Source organism: Bos taurus, chromosome 13 (genome assembly GCF_002263795.3).
Source record: "Bos taurus isolate L1 Dominette 01449 registration number 42190680 breed Hereford chromosome 13, ARS-UCD2.0, whole genome shotgun sequence".
Lineage (NCBI taxonomy): Eukaryota > Metazoa > Chordata > Mammalia > Artiodactyla > Bovidae > Bos > Bos taurus.
Window position 1 is genome coordinate 10,795,739 of NC_037340.1, and position 22,548 is coordinate 10,818,286.

At 51.5% G+C, this 22,548-nt stretch overlaps 1 protein-coding gene across 7 annotated transcripts in view; it reads left to right on the top strand.

The window, feature by feature from the left end:
• The window catches only part of LOC100297905 (ninein-like protein), a 120,487-nt gene extending 98,359 nt beyond the window's left edge, over positions 1–22,128 (top strand). For 6 of the 7 annotated variants that reach the window (XM_059892806.1, XM_059892804.1, XM_059892807.1 and 3 more), the window contains 7 exons: positions 217–476; positions 7,167–7,271; positions 8,292–8,361; positions 13,677–13,835; positions 14,516–14,629; positions 17,630–17,799; positions 19,281–19,335. In XM_059892806.1, coding sequence (XP_059748789.1) covers positions 217–476; positions 7,167–7,271; positions 8,292–8,361; positions 13,677–13,835; positions 14,516–14,629; positions 17,630–17,799; positions 19,281–19,302 — 900 coding nt within the window. In that variant the 3' untranslated portion in view covers positions 19,303–19,335. Of the gene's footprint in view, positions 1–216; positions 477–7,166; positions 7,272–8,291; positions 8,362–13,676; positions 13,836–14,515; positions 14,630–17,629; positions 17,800–18,274; positions 18,291–19,280; positions 19,395–21,167 lie in introns of those variants that run through there. The other variant, XM_059892808.1, reaches the window with a different exon arrangement.
• The last annotated feature ends 420 nt before the right edge of the window (positions 22,129–22,548 follow it).

A 22,548-nucleotide genomic window follows, 5' to 3' on the forward strand; every position in this document is an offset into this window, starting at 1 on the left:
CTGCACCTGCGGGCCTCCCCCCAAGGCTGCAGTGGAGGTTACAGGAAGTGATGGAAGCAGGCGGCCACACAAGCCGTGGGGAGCCTTTCATGGGCCCCGGCACCCTGTTGAAGCTGGGCCACCCACTGTTTGGGTTCTGCGCCCGGCAGCCTTGATTCGTCAAGTGAGTTGTGTTTAGGGGCCCCCGGTCGACATCACTCATGCCTCTCTCCTCAGGTTAATGACCACAAGAGGGAAATGGAGGAGACGAAAAGGGCCTTTGCAGAGGAGAGGAGGGAGCTGGAGCAGGCCTTCCAGCTCGAGGTTGGCGTGCTGCAGGGTCAGAAGGCCGAGCTGGCGACGCTGCACGCGGAGTCGCAGGAGGTGGTCCGAGGCCTGCGGGACCAGCTGCAGAGGAGGGCGGAGCTGGAGCGGGGCCACACGTGGTGGCTGAGCCAGGAGAGAGCACGGCCGCAGGAGGCGCTCCAGCGGCTCAGGTCCGCCACCCCAGCTTTGCGTGATCTCAGGTCCAGGGTTTGTTGCCCAGAACCCGGATTTGAAATTGAATTTGGGCAGATTGCTCAGAGTCACAAGTACTTGTTACCTGAGTGGTGAGCCCTGAAAGACCAGGTTATTTTACACAGGGTCTGACTTTTCTTTCGGCTGCACTGTGCGCATGGCATGAGAGAGCTTAGTCCCCTCACCAGGGATCGAACCTGTGCCCCTGTGGTGGACGCATGGAGTCTTCACCACTGGACTGCCAGGGACGTCCCAAGGAGTCTGACTTTAAAAACACAGTCTCCCTCATCTGTCATCTCGTGGCTCCTGGGGAGGTCGACGAAAGGCCTAAATGCCCCCAAATAATGGGAAAGGCCTTTAGTTTGGGTTAGTGGAGTTCTTGAAAGAAACCGAGATTTGTGAGCAAAGGAGAGAACAGGTTTATTTGGAAAATTGGAACATGATCTTCTGTGCTAGAGGAGAAGGGCCCACACGCCCATCCTCCGGGCCCCACCAGGGAGCTGGGGCTGGAGGCCTGAGGGGAGGCTAAAGGTGGGGAGGAGGTCTGTGAGCTGGTGATGGAGTGTCAGGTGTGCAGCCTGGCCCTCCTCCCCGGGCCCCCTGGGGCCCAGGCCGGCACCCACTCCACCTCAGGAGCCCAGGCCTCTAGAAGGGCTTTGCCAGGAGCCTCCCAGCACCACCCAGGAGATGACCTGGGTGACTGCAGGCAGGCCCAGCTGTGTGTTGTGGTTGCGGCTCTCTACCCAGTGTCTTTTGGTCCCGTGAGCGCCCACACGGCACTCCCGCAAGCTCATCGCGTCCTGCAGAGACAGAGTCTTTGTGAGCTGTTGTGTCCCTTGTCTGGGCAGAGGACACTGGCTCACTGCACACGCAGGTGTGTCCAGCTGAGGAGCCAGCTCCTGCCCGCAGGGTGACCATGCCACGTTGCTTCACCGGAAAACAGATCACGTGGGATTTATGATAAGCCAAGGAATAAATGTCAGTGCACCTCCCAGCTTGAGAAAGAAAATACTGGCATAGCCAGTAGCCCCAGGCTCTGTTCCCAGACCCCCCTCCCTTCCCCCCGAGGCGCCTGGACCGTTTATCACCCGCTAGACCTTGCTCTAGGCCTCTGCCTCAGACACGGGGGTCCCCCATGATGTGGAGCCTTGGTCGTGGTGGGCTGACCTTTGAATTCCCTGCTCCATGAAGCAGAGGTGGTGCTGGGCCTCACAAGTGGCAGAGCCTCAGGTGAACGTGTGGACCCACTGTTGCAATTGCGGCTGCGATCGGAGGCTGGTCTCTGGCCCAGTGCACCTGGAGTCCACATCAGGCCCCTGGCACACTCCGGGGCCTTTCGTGCAGGAGCAGCCCAGCGGCCACACGCCCTCTCTGCTCTCTGTCTCGGGCACTTCCTCTGGACAGGCACAGGAGCTGGTGCTGTCCTCGTCCTCCACCCAGCCCCCGGGCCCAGGGGCTGTGCTGGGCCTCTCCCCGCTTCTCCTGACTCGCTGCATGCCTTGGCTTGTTGGCCCCACAGATAACATCACAGTTCCAGTTTCAGTGGTGTCTGGATCATTGGACAGGGTTTCCCGGGCACCTGCCACCTGCTGTCACAGCTGAGGGAGCAGCCAGGAGTGAGACAGGTGTTTGCAGCTTTCGGCCCCAGGTGGGTGGGCGGACAAAACAAGGCTCCATTCTTCAGCATCTGTAACCCTTGTTACAGGTCTGTTCAGGTCTTATGTTTCCTCCTGGGTCTGTCTTGGTAGATTGTTTCAAGGCATTTGGACATGGCCGTTTTTCAAATCTCCAGACCGGGCGTTGTACTGAATGGTCCTCAGCTTGGATGCCAGGTTAGATGCCTTCCTTATGGGACCATCTTCTTTACTCTGATGTGTGGTCTTTTGTGAAACTGTCTTTGGAGTACATTCCCTCAGGTTTTTTTTAATCTGAAAATGTCTCAGCTTCTCTCCCATTTTTGAAGGCTGGTCTTCCTAGGAGCACAAACCTTGATGTGCAGTTGAAGGTTGCCCTCTGCCCTCTGCCCTCTGACCTGGGCAGGCTGCTCTGTGTGAGCATCCATTTTCCATTGCTGCAGTGATGAGTTACCAGGAAGTCAGAGGCTTAAAGCATCATCACTTAGGATTTCACGGTGCTCGAGCCTGGAAGTCAGAAGTGCCTACGACTGGGCAGGAGTCTTGGTGTTGGCAGCCGCCTTCCTTTCTGGAAGCTCGGGAGGAAACCTGCAGGCCTCCCATTCTTTTTTTTTTTTTTAATTTTATTTTATTTTTAAACTTTACATAATTGTATTAGTTTTGCCAAATATCAAAATGAATCCGCCACAGGTATACATGTGTTCCCCATCCTGAACCCTCCTCCCTCCTCCCTCCCCATACCATCCCTCTGGGTCGTCCCAGTGCACCAGCCCCAAGCATCCAGTATCATGCATTGAACCTGGACTGGCAGCTCGTTTCTTACCTGATATTTTACATGTTTCAATGTCATTCTCCCAAATCTTCCCACCCTCTCCCTCTCCCACAGAGTCCAAAAGACTGTTCTATACATCAGTGTCTCTTTTGCTATCTCGTACACCGGGTTATTGTTACCATCTTTTTAAATTCCATATATATGCGTTAGTATACTGTATTGGTGTTTTTTCTTCTGGCTTACTTCACTCTGTATAATAGGCTCCAATTTCATCCACCTCATTAGAACTGATTCAAATGTATTCTTTTTAATGGCTGAGTAATACTCCATTGTGTATATGTACCACAGCTTTCTTATCCATTCATCTGCTGATGGACATCTAGGTTGTTTCCATGTCCTGGCTATTATAAACAGTGCTGCGATGAACATTGGGGTACACGTGTCTCTTTCCCTTCTGGTTTCCTCAGTGTGTATGCCCAGCAGTGGGATTGCTGGATCATAAGGCAGTTCTATTTCCAGTTTTTTAAGGAATCTCCATACTGTTCTCCATAGTGGCTGTACTAGTTTGCATTCCCACCAACAGTGTAAGAGGGTTCCCTTTTCTCCACACCCTCTCCAGCATTTATTATTTGTAGACTTTTGGATCGCAGCCATTCTGACTGGCGTGAAATGGTACCTCATAGTGGTTTTGATTTGCATTTCTCTGATAATGAGTGATGTTGAGCATCTTTTCATGTGTTTGTTAGCCATCTGTATGTCTTCTTTGGAGAAATGTCTGTTTAGTTCTTTGGCCCATTTTTTGATTGGGTCTTTTATTTTTCTGGAGTTGAGCTGTAGGAGTTGCTTGTATATTTTTGAGATTAGTTGTTTGTCAGTTGCTTCATTTGCTATTATTTTCTCTCATTCTGAAGGCTGTCTTTTCACCTTGCTAATAGTTTCCTTTGATGTGCAGAAGGTTTTAAGGTTAATTAGGTCCCATTTGTTTATTTTTGCTTTTATTTCCAATATTCTGGGAGGTGGGTCATAGAGGATCCTGCTGTGATGTATGTCAGAGAGTGTTTTGCCTCTGTTGTCCTCTAGGAGTTTTATAGTTTCTGGTCTTACGTTGAGATCTTTAATCCATTTTGAGTTTATTTTTGTGTATGGTGTTAGAAAGTGTTCTAGTTTCATTCTTTTACAAGTGGTTGACCATATTTCCCAGCACCACTTGTTAAAGAGATTGTCTTTAATCCATTGTATATTCTTGCCTCCTTTGTCAAAGATAAGATGTCCATATGTGCGTGGATTTATCTCTGGGCTTTCTATTTTGTTCCATTGATCTATATTTCTGTCTTTGTGCCAGTACCATAGTGTCTTGATGACTGTGGCTTTGTAGTAGAGCCTGAAGTCAGGTAGTTTGATTCCTCCAGTTCCATTCTTCTTTCTCAAGATCGCTTTGGCTATTCGAGGTTTTTTGTATTTCCATAAAAATTGTGAAATTATTTGTTCTAGCTCTGTGAAGAATACTGTTGGAAGCTTGATAGGGATTGCATTGAATCTGTAATTTGCTTTGGGTAGTATACTCATTTTCACTATATTGATTCTTCCAATCCATGAACATGGTATATTTCTCCATGGCCTCCCATTCTTGATCCACACCTTCCTCCTCTGATGCCAGCAGTGACTAGTTGGTCCTCCTCGTGCTCCATCCTGACTCCCAGTCTTCTGCCTGCTCTTCCACAGAGAAGGGCCCTAGTAGACAGTCTAGGACACTCTTTCCATCTAAGGGCAGTGAATTAGCAGCTTTAATTCTGTTTGTTGCATTGATTCCCCTTTGTTATGAAATAGCACATTTGCAGTTTCTGGATGCAGATGTCTTTTAGAGGCTGTTATTCTGTCTCCACAGGAGGTGATCTGAGTTGTGTCATCTGGTTGCTGTTAGCTTCTCCATCTTTTGTGGTTTTTCTTTGGTGTGTTTAGGTGTGTATTTCTTTCATTTTAACTTTTTATTGAAGTGTTATATGCACACACAAAAAAATACACACGTGTATACAGTTGGAAGAATTGATGAATTGGACACATCTGTGTCACCACACCCAGAACACGTCCCCAGGGTCACTATTCCAAGCCGGGATAGTGGTAACCCCTGGCGGTGGGGGGGCTCTGGGGAACCCGATTTTTTGTTCTCGGTGCTGGTGTTCCTAAGAATGGAATTGTTGAGTCATAGGGCAGAGGTGCCGTTTTCTTTTTACTTACCATACTTAGAAATATTATGCCTGCTGAGTATATAGATTTGTGTCCTATGAAAATCTTTCAGATATTCTTTGTAAAATATTGCCTCTCCCCTCCGTGGCCTTTTCAGTTGGATGTATGATATTAGATCTTTTCACTTTTCCTGCTTTTCTTAACCTGTCTTTCATTTCTTGCAGCTTCTTTTCTGTACATGGCATGTTCTGGGTACTTTTTCATATCTCTGTGTTCCAGGTCAGTGATTCGTTCTTCAGCTATATCTAATCTACCAGTGAGCTTTTCTTTTGACATTGATTTTTTTTTTTCATTTTCTAACATTATATTTGGTCCTGCCTGATCATTTCTCATAGCTTCTTGCTTGCTTGTCCACTTTTTATTTCCATCTTTTATTTAAGTAAACATTTAATAATATTTATCCCAAGTTCGTGTCTGATAATTCCAATATCTAGGATCTAATTCTGTTGTTTTGGCTTCTTCTGACTCTCATCAGTGGTCCTTTCCCACATACGTTGTGGTGACCTTTGATTGTGAGCTCATGTTCACACGATGTTTATCTCTGGGACTCTTGAGAGCTGTAGTAGAGGGTTCTCCCTGCAGAAAGGATGTGTTTTGCTTTTTCCAAGAAGACTTGGGAGCCTCTTAATCTGAGACCGCTTAAGCTACTCCAGGGAACCAGCCCAGCACACGCACCCCTGGTGTGGTTTCTCCACACCGATGTAGGTGTTGGCCTCAGGGTGACACTCAGGGCAACCCCATCTTTGTGCTGCTTAATGCTCACAGCTCTGATTTCAGCATTCGGGTTTTTGTTTAAGGCCCGTGGAGGCTTCTATAACCTTCTGTGAGGACACCGCACCTTAAATGATCAGCTATGCACGGCTCTGGTTATCTGGTGAATGTGGAGGACTAGGATAAGGCAGCCACCATCTTATTCGAGGTCCAGGAAACTGGAAACAGAACCCCACCCACCGCTGCCACCCACATACACACACACACCTGTCTCGAATCAGTTTTGTTTACCATCCAGGAGCCTGAATAACAGTTCAAAATACAGATCTCATTGGAGATCACTCTCCTCATTGAAACCCTTCATTTCTTGTAAACTTCCATTGACTTCTGTGTCTTAATTTTTCTGTTTAGTTCCTCATGAGAAAAATGTAATCATACTTATGCTTATGAAGGAGATGCTCATGCTTGATATTATAAGAATAATATATTAAACATATGAGGTCATGTGCTTGAATACTTTTAGATTGAAAAAACCAGAAGCTAATGCCAGGTAGAGACCTAATGTTTAGGGGAATAAGTGTCAGTGACACCAGCACATATGAAGGATAGATTTTCTGGGCGGCAGGTGTGGGTTTCAAGCTGCCTCCCCGTGCTCTTTATTGGTCAGTTGCTCATCTGTTGCACATCACTGGAGTTACCTTCCAGGGAGACTAAGAGCATTGGAAGCCAAGGGCTCCAGGCAGACTTGGCCTGGGCAGCCTCTGTCAGTACTTGCTTTCCCCTCCTGAAGGTTCCACGTTGCATCGGATCACCCTCCGTCCGCTGCCGCGGGCATCTTTCCAGTTTCCTCCAGTGCTGACCTCAGGGTGTAGGACAGGGGGCACTCCCCATAGGATTCAGCTTCCTGAGTCCTCATGTTCCTCAGCTTTGTGCTCGGGGTCCCTGGGGGGATTTCCTTGCAACAACTCACCCAGCATCTTGCATTGGTGCCAGCTGTGAGCACGGTGACATTTCAGTGAAGGTAAGGAGATGCAGGAACGGGCCAGCTGTAAACACAGTGAACCAAGGTGCCGAACACGCTAGTCACTGGCTCTTTTAGGAGCTAAGAAAGCTTTGTTTTTCTGTAGCTTATCTCTTGGGAGATGCAAGCCAGAGCAGGTTAACACTGGATACAGGGAGGGACTGGTGCCCTGTGTCCCCATCCAGGGAAGGAAAGTGGGGCTGGGGGTCATTGCAAGACCAGACTCTGTCGGGTGACCAGCTCCTGGAATTCCCACTCTTCTTTCTTTTTAAAATTTGTTATCCAGAATCGAGTTGGAAAAGCTTTCTGAAGAAAACACGCTCTTGAAAAATGAGCTGGGGAGGATCCAACAAGAGCTTGAAGCTTCAGAAAGGACGGAGGCTGCACAGAGGTAAGGGCCAGCTCATGGGTCCCACCCCAGCCACCCATCCCAGACACGGTTTGCTCATCACAGAAGAAGCTCAGAGGGCATTACTGTAGAAAGTGGGACGTGTTCACAGATAACCCACATTCCAGGAACAGTCAGCAGAGAACTGTGCTGCCCTCTGACCAGCCTTGATGGGCACGGGAGGGCTCAGGCGTCCTACAGAATACTCCATAGCGTGCTCAAGGGTCAGAGGAGGCATCCTGCATCCCTGTAGGGGCAGGAGGGCCTCTTACAACCTTCCTGGGCCAGGAGAATCTGTTTCTTCTTGTCCTGATGATGATTTCAGCCCTGCTGTTGTCCACGGTTCATTCCTGGTCTGTTGATTTCAGTGTGTCAGAGTCAGGGGTCTAGGGCAGGGGCCTGAGCACTGAGGCAGGAGCTGTGTGTATTGTAGAGGGATACTTGTTGGTAGATTTCAGCTTTCACTATCAGAGCCTCATCTAAGAAGGGTTTGGCTTTTTTTTTTTTTTTTTAATAAAATTCAAATGAGCTCAGCTGTAAACTGCTGAGAATGTGGTGTTGATTTGATAAAAGTGCCTGACGATTAAAGTGTGGAATCCAGAGTGGATGGTCACCCAGCGATCACTGTTACGTTACAGCAGTTCTGAAATCTGAAAGGTTTCTTCCCTCCAGGAACCATTTTCCCTAAGTTTGGTGCTGGGGCCCTTTTGACAGCAGATGTCAGCAAATGTAAGGCTGTGTTGATCGTTATGCTTCTGGGTGTGAAGAGCACTCCCATGTGCTGGAGAGAGATTAACATGTGCTGTGCAACTGAGGAATGTCGTGGAGGGTTTGTTCTTACAGTGCTGGCAGGGTTCCTCTGGCTCCCAGGCTGGGATCCAATTGGGCCAGCACAGTAACAGTGCAGGACAGTGACAGACCAGTGGCTGTAGGCTATCGAGAACAGGTGTACAAACCAGCACCACGGTGACCACGGTGAGCAATGACTCGTCAGTGACACTGTTAACTTTGCTTCTTCAACAGGAAGGACATTGAGGTTTTAAAGAGAGACAAGGAAAAGGCCTGCTCTGAGATGGAAGAGCTCCGCACACAGGTTAAGTATTGACCCCTGGTGTGAAACGGATGCCCCCCTCCCTTTTCCATCGTTTTGAAATAATCTCAAACTTGCAGAAAGGAAACACAGAACATTTTTATGGAAGTTACAAGAGTTGCTGGCCCATCAGCCCCTCCCACTCCAAGTTGGGGAATCACTGTGGATATGACGGGGTGTAGCCTCGTCAGCCACAGCCGGGACCTCGTGTGGCTTGTCTGCCTTTCCTTGTTTTTAGGACCTGGTGCTTTTGAAGGTTATAAGCAGTTGTTTTGGTGTGTCTAAAACTTCCTTATAATTGGATTCCGATTATGTGGGAACATCCCCTTCTCATTCTATCCTGTCCGGGGACACAAGCTTTAGTGACGTCCTTAGATTCTTGGTCAGGTGCTGTTGGCCAGGCTTCTTCACAAAGTTACTTTCCTCTTGGTAATTACGGAACATTTTATAGGAAAATCCTTTGAGATGATGTGAATGTCCTGTTCTTCATCAAACTCTCACCCAGTTGTTCTCCCTGTTTATTTAATGGGTTATAATATGTTACCATCAGTATTTATTTTCATGCTCAATTGTCCCAGATTTGCCTAATAAGAGCCCCCTCCTGGTGAGTTCTGGGCCCTCCAGACAGGTCCTGGTCATTATTTGAGCACTTCCTTACTTTCTAGTGTCCCATGATATTCCAGGTTCATCTGGTACTTCCCTTGCCCCAACCCTGGAAGCAGCCACTTCTCCAAGGAATCCTTGGTGACTTTTAGCTCAGAATGGTACGTGGAGACCAAGATTTGGGTACTGGGGGTGCTCACGGCTCCAGGATCATCACTATGTCCAAATGCAGTTAGTGCGTGGAACTCGGGAGTGTATGTTTATGATGCTCACATGCATGTGGTTTCAGGTATATTTATTTGTACACCTCTCTACTAGAAATCATAAATTCAAACTCTGAAATTCCAATATCACAGGGATGGTTCTAGCTTTCTCTCTCTGTATTTATAACTTATTCCTCTAGCAGTGAAAAGCCTGGTCTCCATCATCCTCAGTGGATGGACTTACTGTTTGGTCAGTCCCCTTTAGCCTGCACGTGAATGCCCTTCTCACGCTGTTTAGCGCTGACCACCACACTGGTCTCCCTTTGCGCCACAAATAAGTGTTTTCTGCACTTGGTCTCTCTTACTGGCTTTTGTACCCAAGCACACAGCTAGGAGGGCTTCTCTTGTGACTCAGCTGCTAAAGAATCCACCTGTAGTGCGGGAGACCTGGGTTTGGTCCCTGGGTAGGGAAGATCCCCTGGAGAAGGGAAAGGCTACCTACTCCGGTATGCTGACCTAGAGAATTCCAAGGGGTTGCAAAGAGTTGGACACGACTGAGCTTCTTTCACTTCACTTCACACAGCTTGGATGTGTCATTCTTTTTTATTTTTTTTTAAAATTGAAATTATTACTGATAATTGCAGGCTCACATGTGGTTGTAAGACATATATTACAGAGGAATACACTCTGTCCAGTTTCCCCAGGGACCACGTTTTATGAAACTTTAGTATAGTGTCTGTGTTAGTATGCTAGGGCTGCCATAGCAAAGCACTGCAGACTGAGGGGCTTACACAACCAAGTTTATTTCCTCACAGTGCTCGGAGTTAGAAGTTCAGGTCAGGGTGGGGCTGGTTTCTTCTGAGGCCTCTCTCTGGTTTGTACACAACTGTCCTGCCTGTGTCTTCACGTGGTCGTCCTTCAGATGCGTCTGTGTTGTCATCTCTTATTAGGGCACCATCATACTGCATTCATACGACCTCGTTTTACCTTAATCACCTCTTTCAAGACCCCGTCTCCAACTACACTCCCTCTGTACAGGATTGGAGGTTTGGGCTTCAACATTGAATTGGGGTGTGAGGGGGCACAAGTCAGCCCTTAATGAGCATCACAGTCAAGCTCTTGACATTGATGCATCCGTAGGTCTTACTTCCCCAGTTTTTTTGTGGGGGGTGGGGGGGTTGTTCTTTTTCTTGGGGGAGGGGCTTCGTTGCCCCACGGCATGTGGCATCTTAGTTCCCCAACCAGGGATGGAACCCGAGTGTCCTGCCTCGGAAGGCAGGTTCTTAACCACGGGACCACCCAGAAAGTCCACGTGCTCCCGCAGCTTTGCTTATGCCCTCGTGTGGTGTCAGGTCTACACGGGTTTATTCCCTGTGCAGGTTCATGTCTCCACAACCCAGCTGCAGCGCCACTAGGTCCTTCATATTGTTCATTCACAGCGACATCCGCCATCTGTCTTTCTGCCCACCTATCTCAGCCCCAACAGCACCCTTACGGCAGAAAACAAAGAGGAACTGAAGAGCCTCCTGATGAAAGTGACAGAGGACAGCCAAACTTGTACCATTTCTCCAGTGACACACAAGGAGCCATCCCAAATGAGCTCTCTGGGACTGCCTCTCCACATAGCACGGCTCCCTGCTGCGTGTCCACAGTAGTTTCTTCCTGCCACTGGATGGCATTCCAAGGCGTTAACATCCCACAGCTCGTCTTCAGTTCAGTTCAGTCTCTCAGTCGTGTCTGACTCTGCGACCCTATGGACTGCGGCATGCCAGGCTCTCCTGTCCATCACCAACTCCCGGAGCTTGCTCAGACTCATGTCCATCGCGTCGGTGATGCCTTCCACCCATCTCATCCTCTGTCGTCCCCTTCTGCTCCTGCCTTCAGTCTTTCCCAGCATCAGGGTCTTTTCCAATGAGTCAGTTCTTCACATCAGGTGGCCAAAGTATTGGAGTTTCAGCTTCAGCATCAGCCCTTCCAATGAATATTCAGGACTGATTTCCTTTAGGATGGACTCGTTGGTGTCTGCACCTTGCAGTCCAAGGGACCCTCAAGAGTCTTTTCCAACACCACAGTTCAAAAGCATCAGTTCTTGGGCACTTAACTTTCTTTATGCTCCAACTCTCACATCCATACATGACTACTAGAAAAACCATAGCTTTGACTAGATGGACCTTTGTCAGTTTTTTAACATGCTATCTTGGTTGGTCATAGCTTTTCTTCCAAGGAGCAGGCGCCTTTTAATTTCATGGCTACAGTTACCATCTGCAGTGATTTTGGAGCCCAAGAAAATAAAGTCTATGACTGTTTCCATTGTTTTCCCATCTATTTGCCGTGAACTGATGGGACCGGATGCCATGATCTTAGTTTTTTGAATGTTGAGTTTTAAGCCAACTGTTTCACTCTCTTTCACTTTCATCAAGAGGCTCTTCAGTTCCTCTTTGCCTTCTGCCATAAGGGTTGTGTCATCAGTGTATCTGAGATTATTGATGTTTCTCCCGGCAATCTTGATTCCAGCTTGTGCTTCATCCAGCCTGGCATTTTGCATGATGTACTCTGCATGTAAGTTAAACAAGCAGGGTGACAATATACAGCCTTGACGTACTCCTTTCCTAATTTGGAACCAGCTTGTCTTAATGCTCACCTTTTAAAGGATGGCTGGGCTGATTCCAGTTTTGGGCCGTCACAGGAGCTGCAATGAACGTTCCTAGGCAGGTCTTTGTGTGGATGGTCTTCATTTCACGGGATAGATGCCCAGGAGACAATCACTCATCTGTACGGCAGCTACATGTCTAGTTTTAAATGAAATTGCCCAGCTGTTTTCCAGAGCAGCTACTAAGAGTCAATGTTCCCGCCAGCGGCGTCTGCCGGGTCCAGTTGCCCCACATCCCTGTCCACACTTGGTGTTGTCACTCTTACTTTAGCCCATCCAGGAGTGAGTGACACTGGGTCAGAACAGCTGGCGGGGGCTCCACTTGGCTATCCCCTCGCTGGTTCAGGCCTGGTAAAGAAGGAGGTTTCCCTCGAGGGCAGAGAACAGAACGCTCTGTGTACTTCAAAACAGGCACGGTCCTAGTCTACTCAGGCTCATACAGATGCCACAAGCAGGCGGCTTCAACTACAGGGTTTATTGTCCCAAGGTTCTCAAGGCCACGGTCAAGGCGGGGCCGGCCTGGTTCCCGTGAGGCTCTTCCAGGCTTGTGGGGAGCCCCCTCTCACTGTGTCTTCTTATAAAGTCACTGTCCCATTGGATTAGGACCCCACCTTGCGAGCACATTTAACCTGAATTACCTGCTAGCAGCCTTGTCCCCAGACTGGTGACTTTGTGGACCCGGTTCTACCCACAGCAGCCACCTTGTTCAGGCCTCCAGCCTCTGGCTCCTGGTGAGCTGTGACGCTCTTCGCCTGTCTTTCTTTCTGGTTTTCAGAGCATTGGTTTGCCCTGTGACTTTAGTTCTCTGATGGGCCTGAGAAGAGTTGTTGACTTTCAGTTACTCAGCTTTTTCTTTGTTCTTGCTGGGAGGGTGGGAGTGCCGACTTCCAAGCTCTTTCCAGGCCAGAGCGGAAATGGTGTTTTGTTTTTCTCGTGGGTCTCTGCACGTTCACTGTCAGGACATAGAAGCGTAGTAGGTTTTCACCTGCCGACCTTGTGTCCTTGCTGAGCTCCCGCTCACTCTGGGAGTGCATTTGTCATCTCTGGTTTCCCAGACTCCTGCTGTTCCCTGGAGACACCCGCAGTTCCCATCTGCCTCTTCCCACCGCTGCCTGCCTCCCCAAGTCTGGCTGATACGGTGGGAACACCCACCCTGGGGCGACAGTGATGCATCCGCCTAGCTGTGCATGAACCCTGCTCCGAGGCACACAGGGCTTCAGACCCTCAGCCTCTGGAGCAATTGCTAGGGAAAAGCAGAGGAGCAAAACATGGTTTGTGTGAAGGCGTGTGACACACGGTTGGCGATAACGAGCTTCCTTGTGTCGCCTGCTGGCTGCCATTTATCCCAGGCCGCACCACCAGCGTCCAGCATCCACTGTCTGCAAAGTGGGTCATTTCATCAGTGTGCTGTGTTTAATGACAGTGATCAGATTTTTTAAGAGAATCATGTGCCTCAGGTTTAGCTAGGGTTCTGGGTTTTTTTTTTTCCTTCAACTTGTATAAGATAATGTCAGAAATAACTGTGGGAGAAACGAGAAAAGCATGCCAGTTCTCCAGAGCAGTGATGGGATGTTGATGGGATGTGAGTGCTCCTGGTGCCCAGCATTTATTTCTTGGGGGATTGATCACAGTTCATCCTCCACCTGGTGGCCTGAGAGCCCGTCACTCTGGGGACACTGAGCAAGCGCCTCACCCACTAGTTGCTAATAGCAACCCCACCCCCAGCTGTGATGACCAAAATGGTCTCCAAAGATTGCCAAGCATCCCCTGGGGAGAAGAGTGTCCCTGGTTGAGGACCCCTGGGATGCTGCTGGCTTAAAAAAATAACTTTCCTACCTGTGTTTTCTCCCTGTTTGTTCCAGAGTCAGAAGTGTAGGGATGAACTGTCCCAGCTCAACCACAGGGTCCTGCAGCTCGGAGAGGAGGCCTCTACCCACCAGACCCAAAGCGAGAAGAGTCCCGTCACCGTCCAGCTGCTGACACACAGACTGGAGGAGGCCGAGCTCCGGGAGGAGCTGCAGGTGAATGGCGGGCGGGGCAGGGAGGGGCAGGCAGCCCGGCCTAAAACAGACCAGGGACAGCCCTGACGTGCCTGCAGGTAAAGCAAGGGGCTTCACAAGCAAGCCCTGACAAATGTGTGAACTTCTAGCAGCTTTTGCAAAGCCTGGTACCTCTAGAGAAAGTAGCAGAAAGGAATTAAATCCTGATGATAGGAGCCTAAATTGGGGTGACCTCTCCAGAGGTCATTAGGCAAAACATACATCAAGAGTGGTCAAGAACGTCGGTGTGCTCTGACTTCATGATTCTGCTGTGGGAACTTTACTGAACATTGTGTATGGACTTAGATGAACATATGTTCATTGCTCTGGTGTTTATAATAGCACAACAGAATTGGAATCAGCTTTGAATCATCAACCGTATTGACTAAGTCAGTAAATTATGGTGCCGCCATTAAAAACCACATTTTTGAATAGTGTCTAATGCTCTGGACATTATAAAAGAGAAAGCATGGCCTACGATGTCGTGGTGGCAGCATGTGTGTGTGTGTGGAGGAAGGGCCAGGAGATACAGCATGTCGGGTGTGCTGTGATCACTGCTGACTTAAATTTTGTAATTCTTGCTTTTCTGAAGTTTCTTCATTAAGTACGTATCACGTTGCTAGTGTTCTTCTTATACTTGTGAAACCGATATTTAACAACAGGGTAACCAAATCCAAAAACTTGAACTTGAACTTGACCGCGTGACTCGGGACCGTCAGAGTCTGAGACTGGCACAGTCACAGCTGAGAGAGGCCCTTGAAGAGAGTCGGAACCAGGTGAGTGTGCATGGTGGTCCCAGGCTGAGGGGAGTCAGCCTCGCCTCTGACAGCCTGCACGGGACTAGTCCGGCCAAGGGCTTCACGGGGCTGGCTGAGGCCACACAGCTAGGGGGGCGCCCTCCAGGCCGAGGATTCAGTCAGGCCCCGTCCAGGGTCAGGTGGAATGCGAGTGAACCGTGTGAAGGGCTGTGCCTGTTCCCTCACGAGGGCAGGCAGGCATAGCAGCACCTCTGGGTGTGCCCTCTGCAGGTGGAGGAGCCAGGGAACACGGAAGGTGGCCTCCGAGGTCCAGGCCGCGGGCGGAGCAGCCCCCGAGGGGACCAGCTGCTTGCCCTGGTGGAGCCCGGGTGTCACACGCCTGTTCATGTGTGTGGCAGTGCTGCCAATGCCCCCTGCACTTGTCTGATGCCTGCCAGGCTCAGAGATGCAGCAGCGGGGAGGCAGGGAGCTCACGGGCTGGGACACACAGATGTGAGCAGAGTGGGCCCAGGAGGGGTGGGGGGTGCCTGCCAGAGTGAGGTGCTGGGACGCAGGGCTGGTTCTTCCGAGGAGCTCAAGCAGGAGGAGAGGAGGGAGCTGACGGTGTGAGGTGCCCTGAGGGCCTCAGGCCCTGGTGGACTCAGACATGGGGTGCGCTTGGAGAGCCAGGGTCTGCAGGGGGAAGGGGCTGTGAGAGAGGGTCTCTAAGCCTCGTGTTTCTGCTCAGCCTGGCACCAGGTTCCCCACCTGGCCCCTGGTGTGACCCCTGGACTTAGCTGTGGACACCTGGTGTGAGAGGTCACTTCTCAGATGGCCCAGGTTGTAGAAGGGTCTGTCTGCATGTGGGACCCCTCCCTGTCCAGGGTCTTAGGAGGAGCTGGCAGACCCCTGTGGGCCCAGCCCCCCACTGTCAGCAGGCACTTTCTCCAAGGTGTCTCTGTGTACTGGGGGCCCCCTTCCCTGTTTGTAGTGCAAAAGGAACCTTGACAAATTGCTGGACTGGTTTGAGCCTTTGAGGTGGAGAAGACAGATCCACCCATGGGCAGCAGGACTGGGCTGCCGGAGGCTTCCATGCCCGCTGGGGTTGGGGGATGCTCAGCACTCGGCCGCTGTCACAGGCAGGAGCAGCTGCTGTGAGGCAGCTGGTGTCACCTTTGGTGAGTTAGATGAGGACCCCCCGAAACACACCTGGATGAAAGTGTGCAGAGAGAAGTAAGGCACTTACAAGGCATCTAGAGACCATCAGGGGTGCAGAGGTGAGGGTGCATCCAGAGCCGTGAGGAGGGAATGGTCCTGAGGTCACAGGGCCAGCAGGGGAGCCAGGCGACAGAGAGGGAGCTTACACGGCCGGCATCCCGGGGTGCTGTGGGCGGGGGCACCTGCACTGCCCTCTGTGGCATCGGGTCCTTGTTGCGTGGCAACCAAGCACCCAGGAAGGGCAGACAAGCATCCAGGCTGCTGAGCACTGCGCCAGGGGTTTCCTTAGCATCACTGCCCCACATTTGGCCGGGCCAGCCTGGATTCAGGGTGGAGAGGTCTGCCATCGTCTGAGGGGCTCATTGCCCCACCCCAGCACCCAGAACACGGAGGCCCTGGCTTCCTGGCTGCAGGGGCCCCACTTCTCTTCTGGGGACATCCTGCCTTCTCACGTGGCAGTCGAGCAGGGCTCTCCGGAGCAGGCCCACTCTCCACCCACACCTTGTTTTACAAGGAGGGCCTCAGGGGCACTCAGCTGGGCCGTGCTGAATACTTCCTGGCCTAGGAGAGTGGACGGTGAGGCCTGTGGTCAGGCTTCAGGGCTAAGCAGAGCATCGGCTGCAGGAGGCAACAAGGCACCCAGGCAGGTGTGTGGGACTCAGACCTGGGCAGGAGTGACTGCATAGTGATCATCCGAAGCTCTAAAGCCACAGGGAGGTGGCTACGTCTGGTGGAGGGTGTGTGAGAACTTTCCTCCCCTCTCTTCATCCCAGGAGCGTGGCAGCTGCTCCGCTGGACCTGTGTGTGTGGTGTGCTTCTGGGGGTCTGTCTGGGGAAACTGCCCAGGGTGGCCCCTCAGACACGCAGTGACACAGACCAGTGAGGGAGTAGGGCTGTGGCTCACAGTTTCACCCCTGCCCGGCCAGGATGGCCAGTGCCCTCCTCCCCTGCCTGCCCTCAGCAGGGCCCCTGGTGGAGCCGCCGCCTCTCCCGTCCACGGGGTCTCAGAGGGCAGGTCTGTGTGCTCCAGACGAGGCCGCCAGAGCCCGTGGTGTAAATGGTGTTTAGATGGCCTCCCAGGCGCTCCGTTCAGGGAAAGTGGCCAGGCTCTGGGCAGCCTGGTGCCAGCGATCCCGTGGGTTCTGTGCCCAGGAAGCAGGTGGCTGAGTCCGTCCACATCCACACCTCTCCAGATGCTGTGCAACCACCTCCGGGGCCCTGGCCACAGCCCGTCTCAGGAGCATGAGCTCTACATTTAGAGGGAGGCTGCTCTATGCTGCTGGTGTGAGTCCCATTATTGAAGGAATTAAATCCAGCAAAGAACCCAGGGGATAAACAGGACAGAATAACTTGATCCTCCCAGGATCCGGTACGAGGTCACAGGGAGGGCTACAGGCAGGCCTTCCAGGCTCTCAGGGTGCAGAAGCGCCCCTGAATGGACTCTGTGTTAGTCGCTCAGTCCCATCCGATTCTTTGCAACCCCATGGACTTTAGCTTGCCAAGCCCTTTGTCCCTGGTATTCTCCAGGCAAGAATATTCGAGTGGGTTGCCATGCCGTTCTCCAGGGGATCTTCCCAACACAGGGACCAAACCCACGTATCCCGTGTCTCCTGCATTGCAGGCGGATTCTTTACCATCTGAACTACCAGGAAATGGAGTGTGGGCATCAGATAAATGGACTCTTTAGAAATCATGGGCTCTGCTGGACACACCCTTCCCTTGTGGGGTGCCTACCAGGTAGAAATGCAGTTTTCTGTGTCTGGTGGTGACCCTTTAGTTCTGGGCAGTCACCGCACAACTGCTGTGCCTTTTCCCCGGCAGCTGTATGGAGCCACCCAGAGGCTGCAGCTGGCCCAGTCGCAGCACACCCAGCGGGTACAGCAGCTGCGGGAGGAGATGGCACAGCTCGTGCCTGCAGTCCGAGTGGCTGAGCTGCAGCGGCTGCTGGAAGGGGAGCGGTGGGGGCACGGCGGCTCCAGGAGGAGGCCCAGGTGAGTGGGGACCAGGCTCGGGGGCCAGCTGGGGGTGATGGGGAGGGCGAGTAGGCTTTCTGGCGCCAAGGGGAGGATGGCCTGACAGCCCTCCCACCATGTGGGATGTTTATGGAAGCCACGGGACCCAGCTTCCGCTGGGAGCTGGGGGGCATTGAGCGGCCGACCCTGAGTCCCCCAGCCTGTTTTCTGGGCTGTGTGTGTCTGTAGCCAGCCACACACGTGACCCGCTTCCAGGTCTGAAAGATGGTGATAGAAGGGCCACAAGAGAGGGATGGGCAGGGATAGCTTTTCAGGAGTGTAGGCAGGTGCAAAGGTCCTGGGGTGGGCTATGCTTGGCATGTTTCAAAGCTGCAAGGGGTGTGGGGTGCTGGTTGGACAAGAGATCAGCACAGTGACAGCATGGACTTGGGGAGCCCTGCTGTGTGCCAGGCTCACATGCAGAAACAGAGCTGCTGCCTTAAAAGGGCAGCAGAACAGTGGCTCAGCGCGTGCACTGTGGGGGACTGGATCCTGGCTCCACCACCTGAGCCGAGTGGTTTAACTGAGTGAGTGATTCAACTCTCTGTGCTTCCATTTCTTTCAACCTCTGGTGGCAGTGGTTCCCACCTCAGAGCAGTCTCTCAGGCATCAGTGAGTGAGCACCTCAAAGTGCGAGCCTGGGGAAGCACATTTGGGTCCTCAAAGTTCATGGGTCAGTGCGAGGGTGAGGAGCGGCAGAGGGCTAGGTGCCTTCCTGAGGAAGCAATTTGTGCAAGATTGGAAAGGTGGGTAGAATCTGACATTTGTAAAACACAAATTCTAAAGAAGAACAGCCTTATAGCATTATGCAAACACGTGCTGGAGAGACATTTAAGCTAGGACAGATTATTGACAAAGGAAATTTAGTCAGAGATCCCCTAGAAAGACTACCATGTTTGGGGAAACTCAACTTTGAGTCATTTAGGATTAAAATCCTAGGACAAAGAGTCTCTTATCTGCTCACACTACAGTGAGAAGTGCAGCTTTGTGGCTTGTGAGACATTTCTAACCATCCCTCCCTATAGATGAAAGGTTAGCCAGATACTCAGATTTTGTACACTTCAGCTGATTTCCATTCTAAAGTAAATAAGCCTGAGATGATTCTTTTTATTTTATTTTATTTTTACGAACGAGGCAATTTATTAACCCAGCATCATTTGTTCTAATGCTTCTTGTTGGCAGCTGCCACCTGTCCAGCAATTCTGTCCAGATCTCTCTGTCCCTGAGGCGTCAGTTTGCGGCCCCCATCTTGGTCCTTTTCCACCATTTTCAGCCAATGTACCGTGCTGATCTCTGCCACTGCTGTTGCTGCTAAGTCGCTTCAGTCGTATCCAACTCTGTGCGACCCCATAGACGACAGCCCACCAGGCTCCCCCGTCCCTGGGATTCTCCAGGCAAGAGTACTGGAGTGGGGTGCCATTGCCTTCTCTGGTGTTGATCTCTAACCTCCTCTTATTCAGGAAGCACATGAAAGGCAGCTGAAAGCAACAGAAGAGCGGGTGGAGGAGGTGGAAATGATTCTGAAGAACATGGAAGTGCTCCTCCAAGAGAAAGTGGGTGAGCTGAAGGAACAGGTGAGTGACGGACGCCTCCTTTGGGCATCCAGGTAGCTGATGAGGGAGACAGGACCCCAGAGAACCCTGTGTCCTGCGAAGTGCTGAGAAGGGGAGAGGAGGGCAGGGAGAGGGGAGAGAGAGGCCTTGCTGTCCTATGAGGTCTGCTTGCTGCTCCAGGAAGTGAAATGTGAGCATCTGTGGAAATGCTTAGTTCCACAGTGACCGAATGTGGTTTACCTGGAGCGCCCTGAGCCGCGTCCCCAGTTCGAGTCACTCCACGCAGGCTGCCTGCTCCAGACCCCCACTCCCACCTGTGTAGCCCCTGCCCTGCCGGCACCACCGCCCTCCAACCTTTTCCGTCCCTGGGTCCTCACTTTCCTTCCCAATCATCAGACTCCTGGTGACCCCCTACCCCCAGTCACTCTTGGTAAAACCTCAACCCCAAGTAAATCTTGAGGCTCCTACATGCTGGGGGAGGGGGCGGGTAGGGGTTGACTGTCCCAACTGCCGCCTTTCCCCCCTCCCTGTCTGGGGGGCCCTTCCGCTCTGACCCCCAGCCCCTCTCCCCTCCTCTCAGTTGTGACTTGGGCTGTGTCCCCGTAAGACCAGAAGGTCCCAGAGAAATGGCTGTGCGCTCAGCTCGCCCAGCCCCGCTTCTGCCGCCCCCTCTCCGGTCTCCTCAGCACCGCCTTCCGGAGCCCGGTGCTCCCAGCGAGTTCTCTGCTGCCTTGACAGGCCCCCCTTGACAGGCCCTCCCAGCTGCCCGGCCACCCAGGGGCCCGTCTGGCTCTTCAGCGCGGCCCTCGGTGCGGAGCAGAGCTCCCATCGCGCACCCCGCGCCCCGTCTATTGGGTCCTGACAGCTGGGCTCCTCGTCTCCTCTGCCAGCCCCTCAGCAGCAGCAGTCTTCCTTAGATACGTTGGAGCTGCGGCCTGCCTCAGAGTAGACAGCGGCTTCTCCGGTGGCCTGGAGATCCTGCAGGACCTGGCCCCCTCCCCTCGGCCCCTCGCCCAGCCGGCGTGGCGGCCCTGCCTTCCTCACCGGCCTCCTGGCCGTTCCTGCCACCGCGCATGCGCCGGCCTCTGCCCGGGAGGTTTGCGTCAGGCAGCCGCCCGCGCGTCCTCCATGCTTCTTTCAGGTCTCTGTGCACCTCAGGCTCAGCCGTGTGTCCCCCGCCTGGGTTCTCTGTTAACACGCCACCTGACACTGCGCGCTCTGCTGGCTCCTGTTAGAACACGTGCCTGTGGGAGCAGGGCCGTGGCCGGGCAGCACTGGCCCGCAGAGCTGCTCGGTAGCTACTTGAGTGAGTGGCTTCAGCGCGGACTTTCAAAGCCCAAAGCCGGGACCCCTGCGTCTTTGCATCTTGAGTAGTGTGTCCTGTGTCCCCATCGCTGAAGCCCCTGTCGGTGTCGTGTGGGTGGCACCCAAGGTGCCTCGGTGCGTCCCGGCTGGCATGGTGGGCCTGCAGAGCGCACTGAGATAAGGCCATCATTTTGGGTACTCTTGACAGTTTACTCATTGATTTTTGGAGGCCTTCAGATTTGGGTCTTGTCTTCATTTCGTGATACATCAATTTGTACAAAGTTGGCTTAAATTTTCTCTACCACATAGTTCGTCAGTTTCCTCTCTCATGCCAGGATAACAAAACCTGTCATTACATCCAACATGTCTCTGATTTGTAAGGTTCCCCAAACTAGTCTGAACGCGTGTGGAGGAATAGGAAGGGAGAGCTGGTGGCGTGGCGTGGCTGCGTTAGACGTGCAGTACACTGTGGCTTTCTCCCCTCTCCAGTTTGAAAAGAACAGCCGATCTGATCTGCTGCTCAAGGAGCTCTATGTGGAAAATGCTCACCTGACAAAAGCGCTTCAAGTCACTGAAGAGAAGCAACGAGGTGCCGAGAAAAAGGCCCGATTCTTGGAAGAAAAAGTTAGAGCTCTCAGCAAACTGCTCAGCAAGATTGCTACAGCATCCCTCGCTGTGTAGACTGCTTTTCTTCCTGGAGTTCGTTTTGAAAGAACATCTTTAAAGTAAACCACTGTGATGCTGTAACTTATTGTGGCTCACTGGCTGTACACCCCTGGATAGACGAGGATTGTGATTCTGTTTATCTCACAAGCATTTAATGAAGGTCTGTGTGCCAGAGGCTGGGGAAACAGGTTGGAAAAGACTACTTTTTTTTTTTAGTGGTCCTTGGGTAACTTCCAGAGTTACATTCCTAATTTTGCTACTGACAAGCAAAACAGATTATGGGGTTCCCAGCAAGGCAAATGGTAAAATAAAGCAATTTTAATGTTGCACTTCTGACCTTGGCTACAGAGATTCAAATGCAAAGTCAGGGCTCTATAGTTTTACCATTGCACTGTTAGTGCTATGGGTTTAGTCACTGGCATTCTCGTTGGTGGATTGATATAGACACTCCAGAAATGTACTTTCTGTGACTTTCAACTGGCGATAAGGGATAGAGGAAGGAAGCCTTTTTGTCAGGGCCTGTTCCACCACGAGGGAGTCTAGACAGTGCTGGTATTTTAGGGCTGTGGACTCAGGGAGGATGGTATCCATTGTGAATGCAATCTTTTCCTCATTGAAATGTCATCACACTGGAAAGTGTATGATATGTTTAAAAAAAAAAAGGGAAAAAGTATAGTTTTATATCCAAGATATACATAAAGTATGGTCATTTGGTTTATCAGAATAAACTACTGTAATATGAAGTCACTGTATTTGCAATAAAATCCTTTTCTATTAAAACCGATTAACTTCTAGATATTTTTTAAACTAAAATATTTCAGACATATAGAAGAATAGTTCTATAGGAAGCACTCATATGCACTACATGAACATGCAGGTGTGTTAAGGACGTTGTTACAGCATCCTGGACAGAGGCCCAGTCCCTGTTCTACTGCAGCCAACCTCTCTCCCCGTCCTGGTGGCCTCCGCTCTCCCGAAGCTGCTGCACGCCCCCTCCCCTCCGTCTGTCTGCACATTTACTGTCCGTGCTTGAATGAGAAAAGCCTTAAACCGGGGGAATAGATGGAAAGATCAGATCTGGGGTAGGAGGACTCAACAACATAAAGTGGGCTCTTCTCTCCATGCAACTCTGGTCGCTTAACCTATGACAAAGGAGGCAAGGATGGACAGTGGAGAAAACCCTCTTCAATAAGTGGTGCTGGGA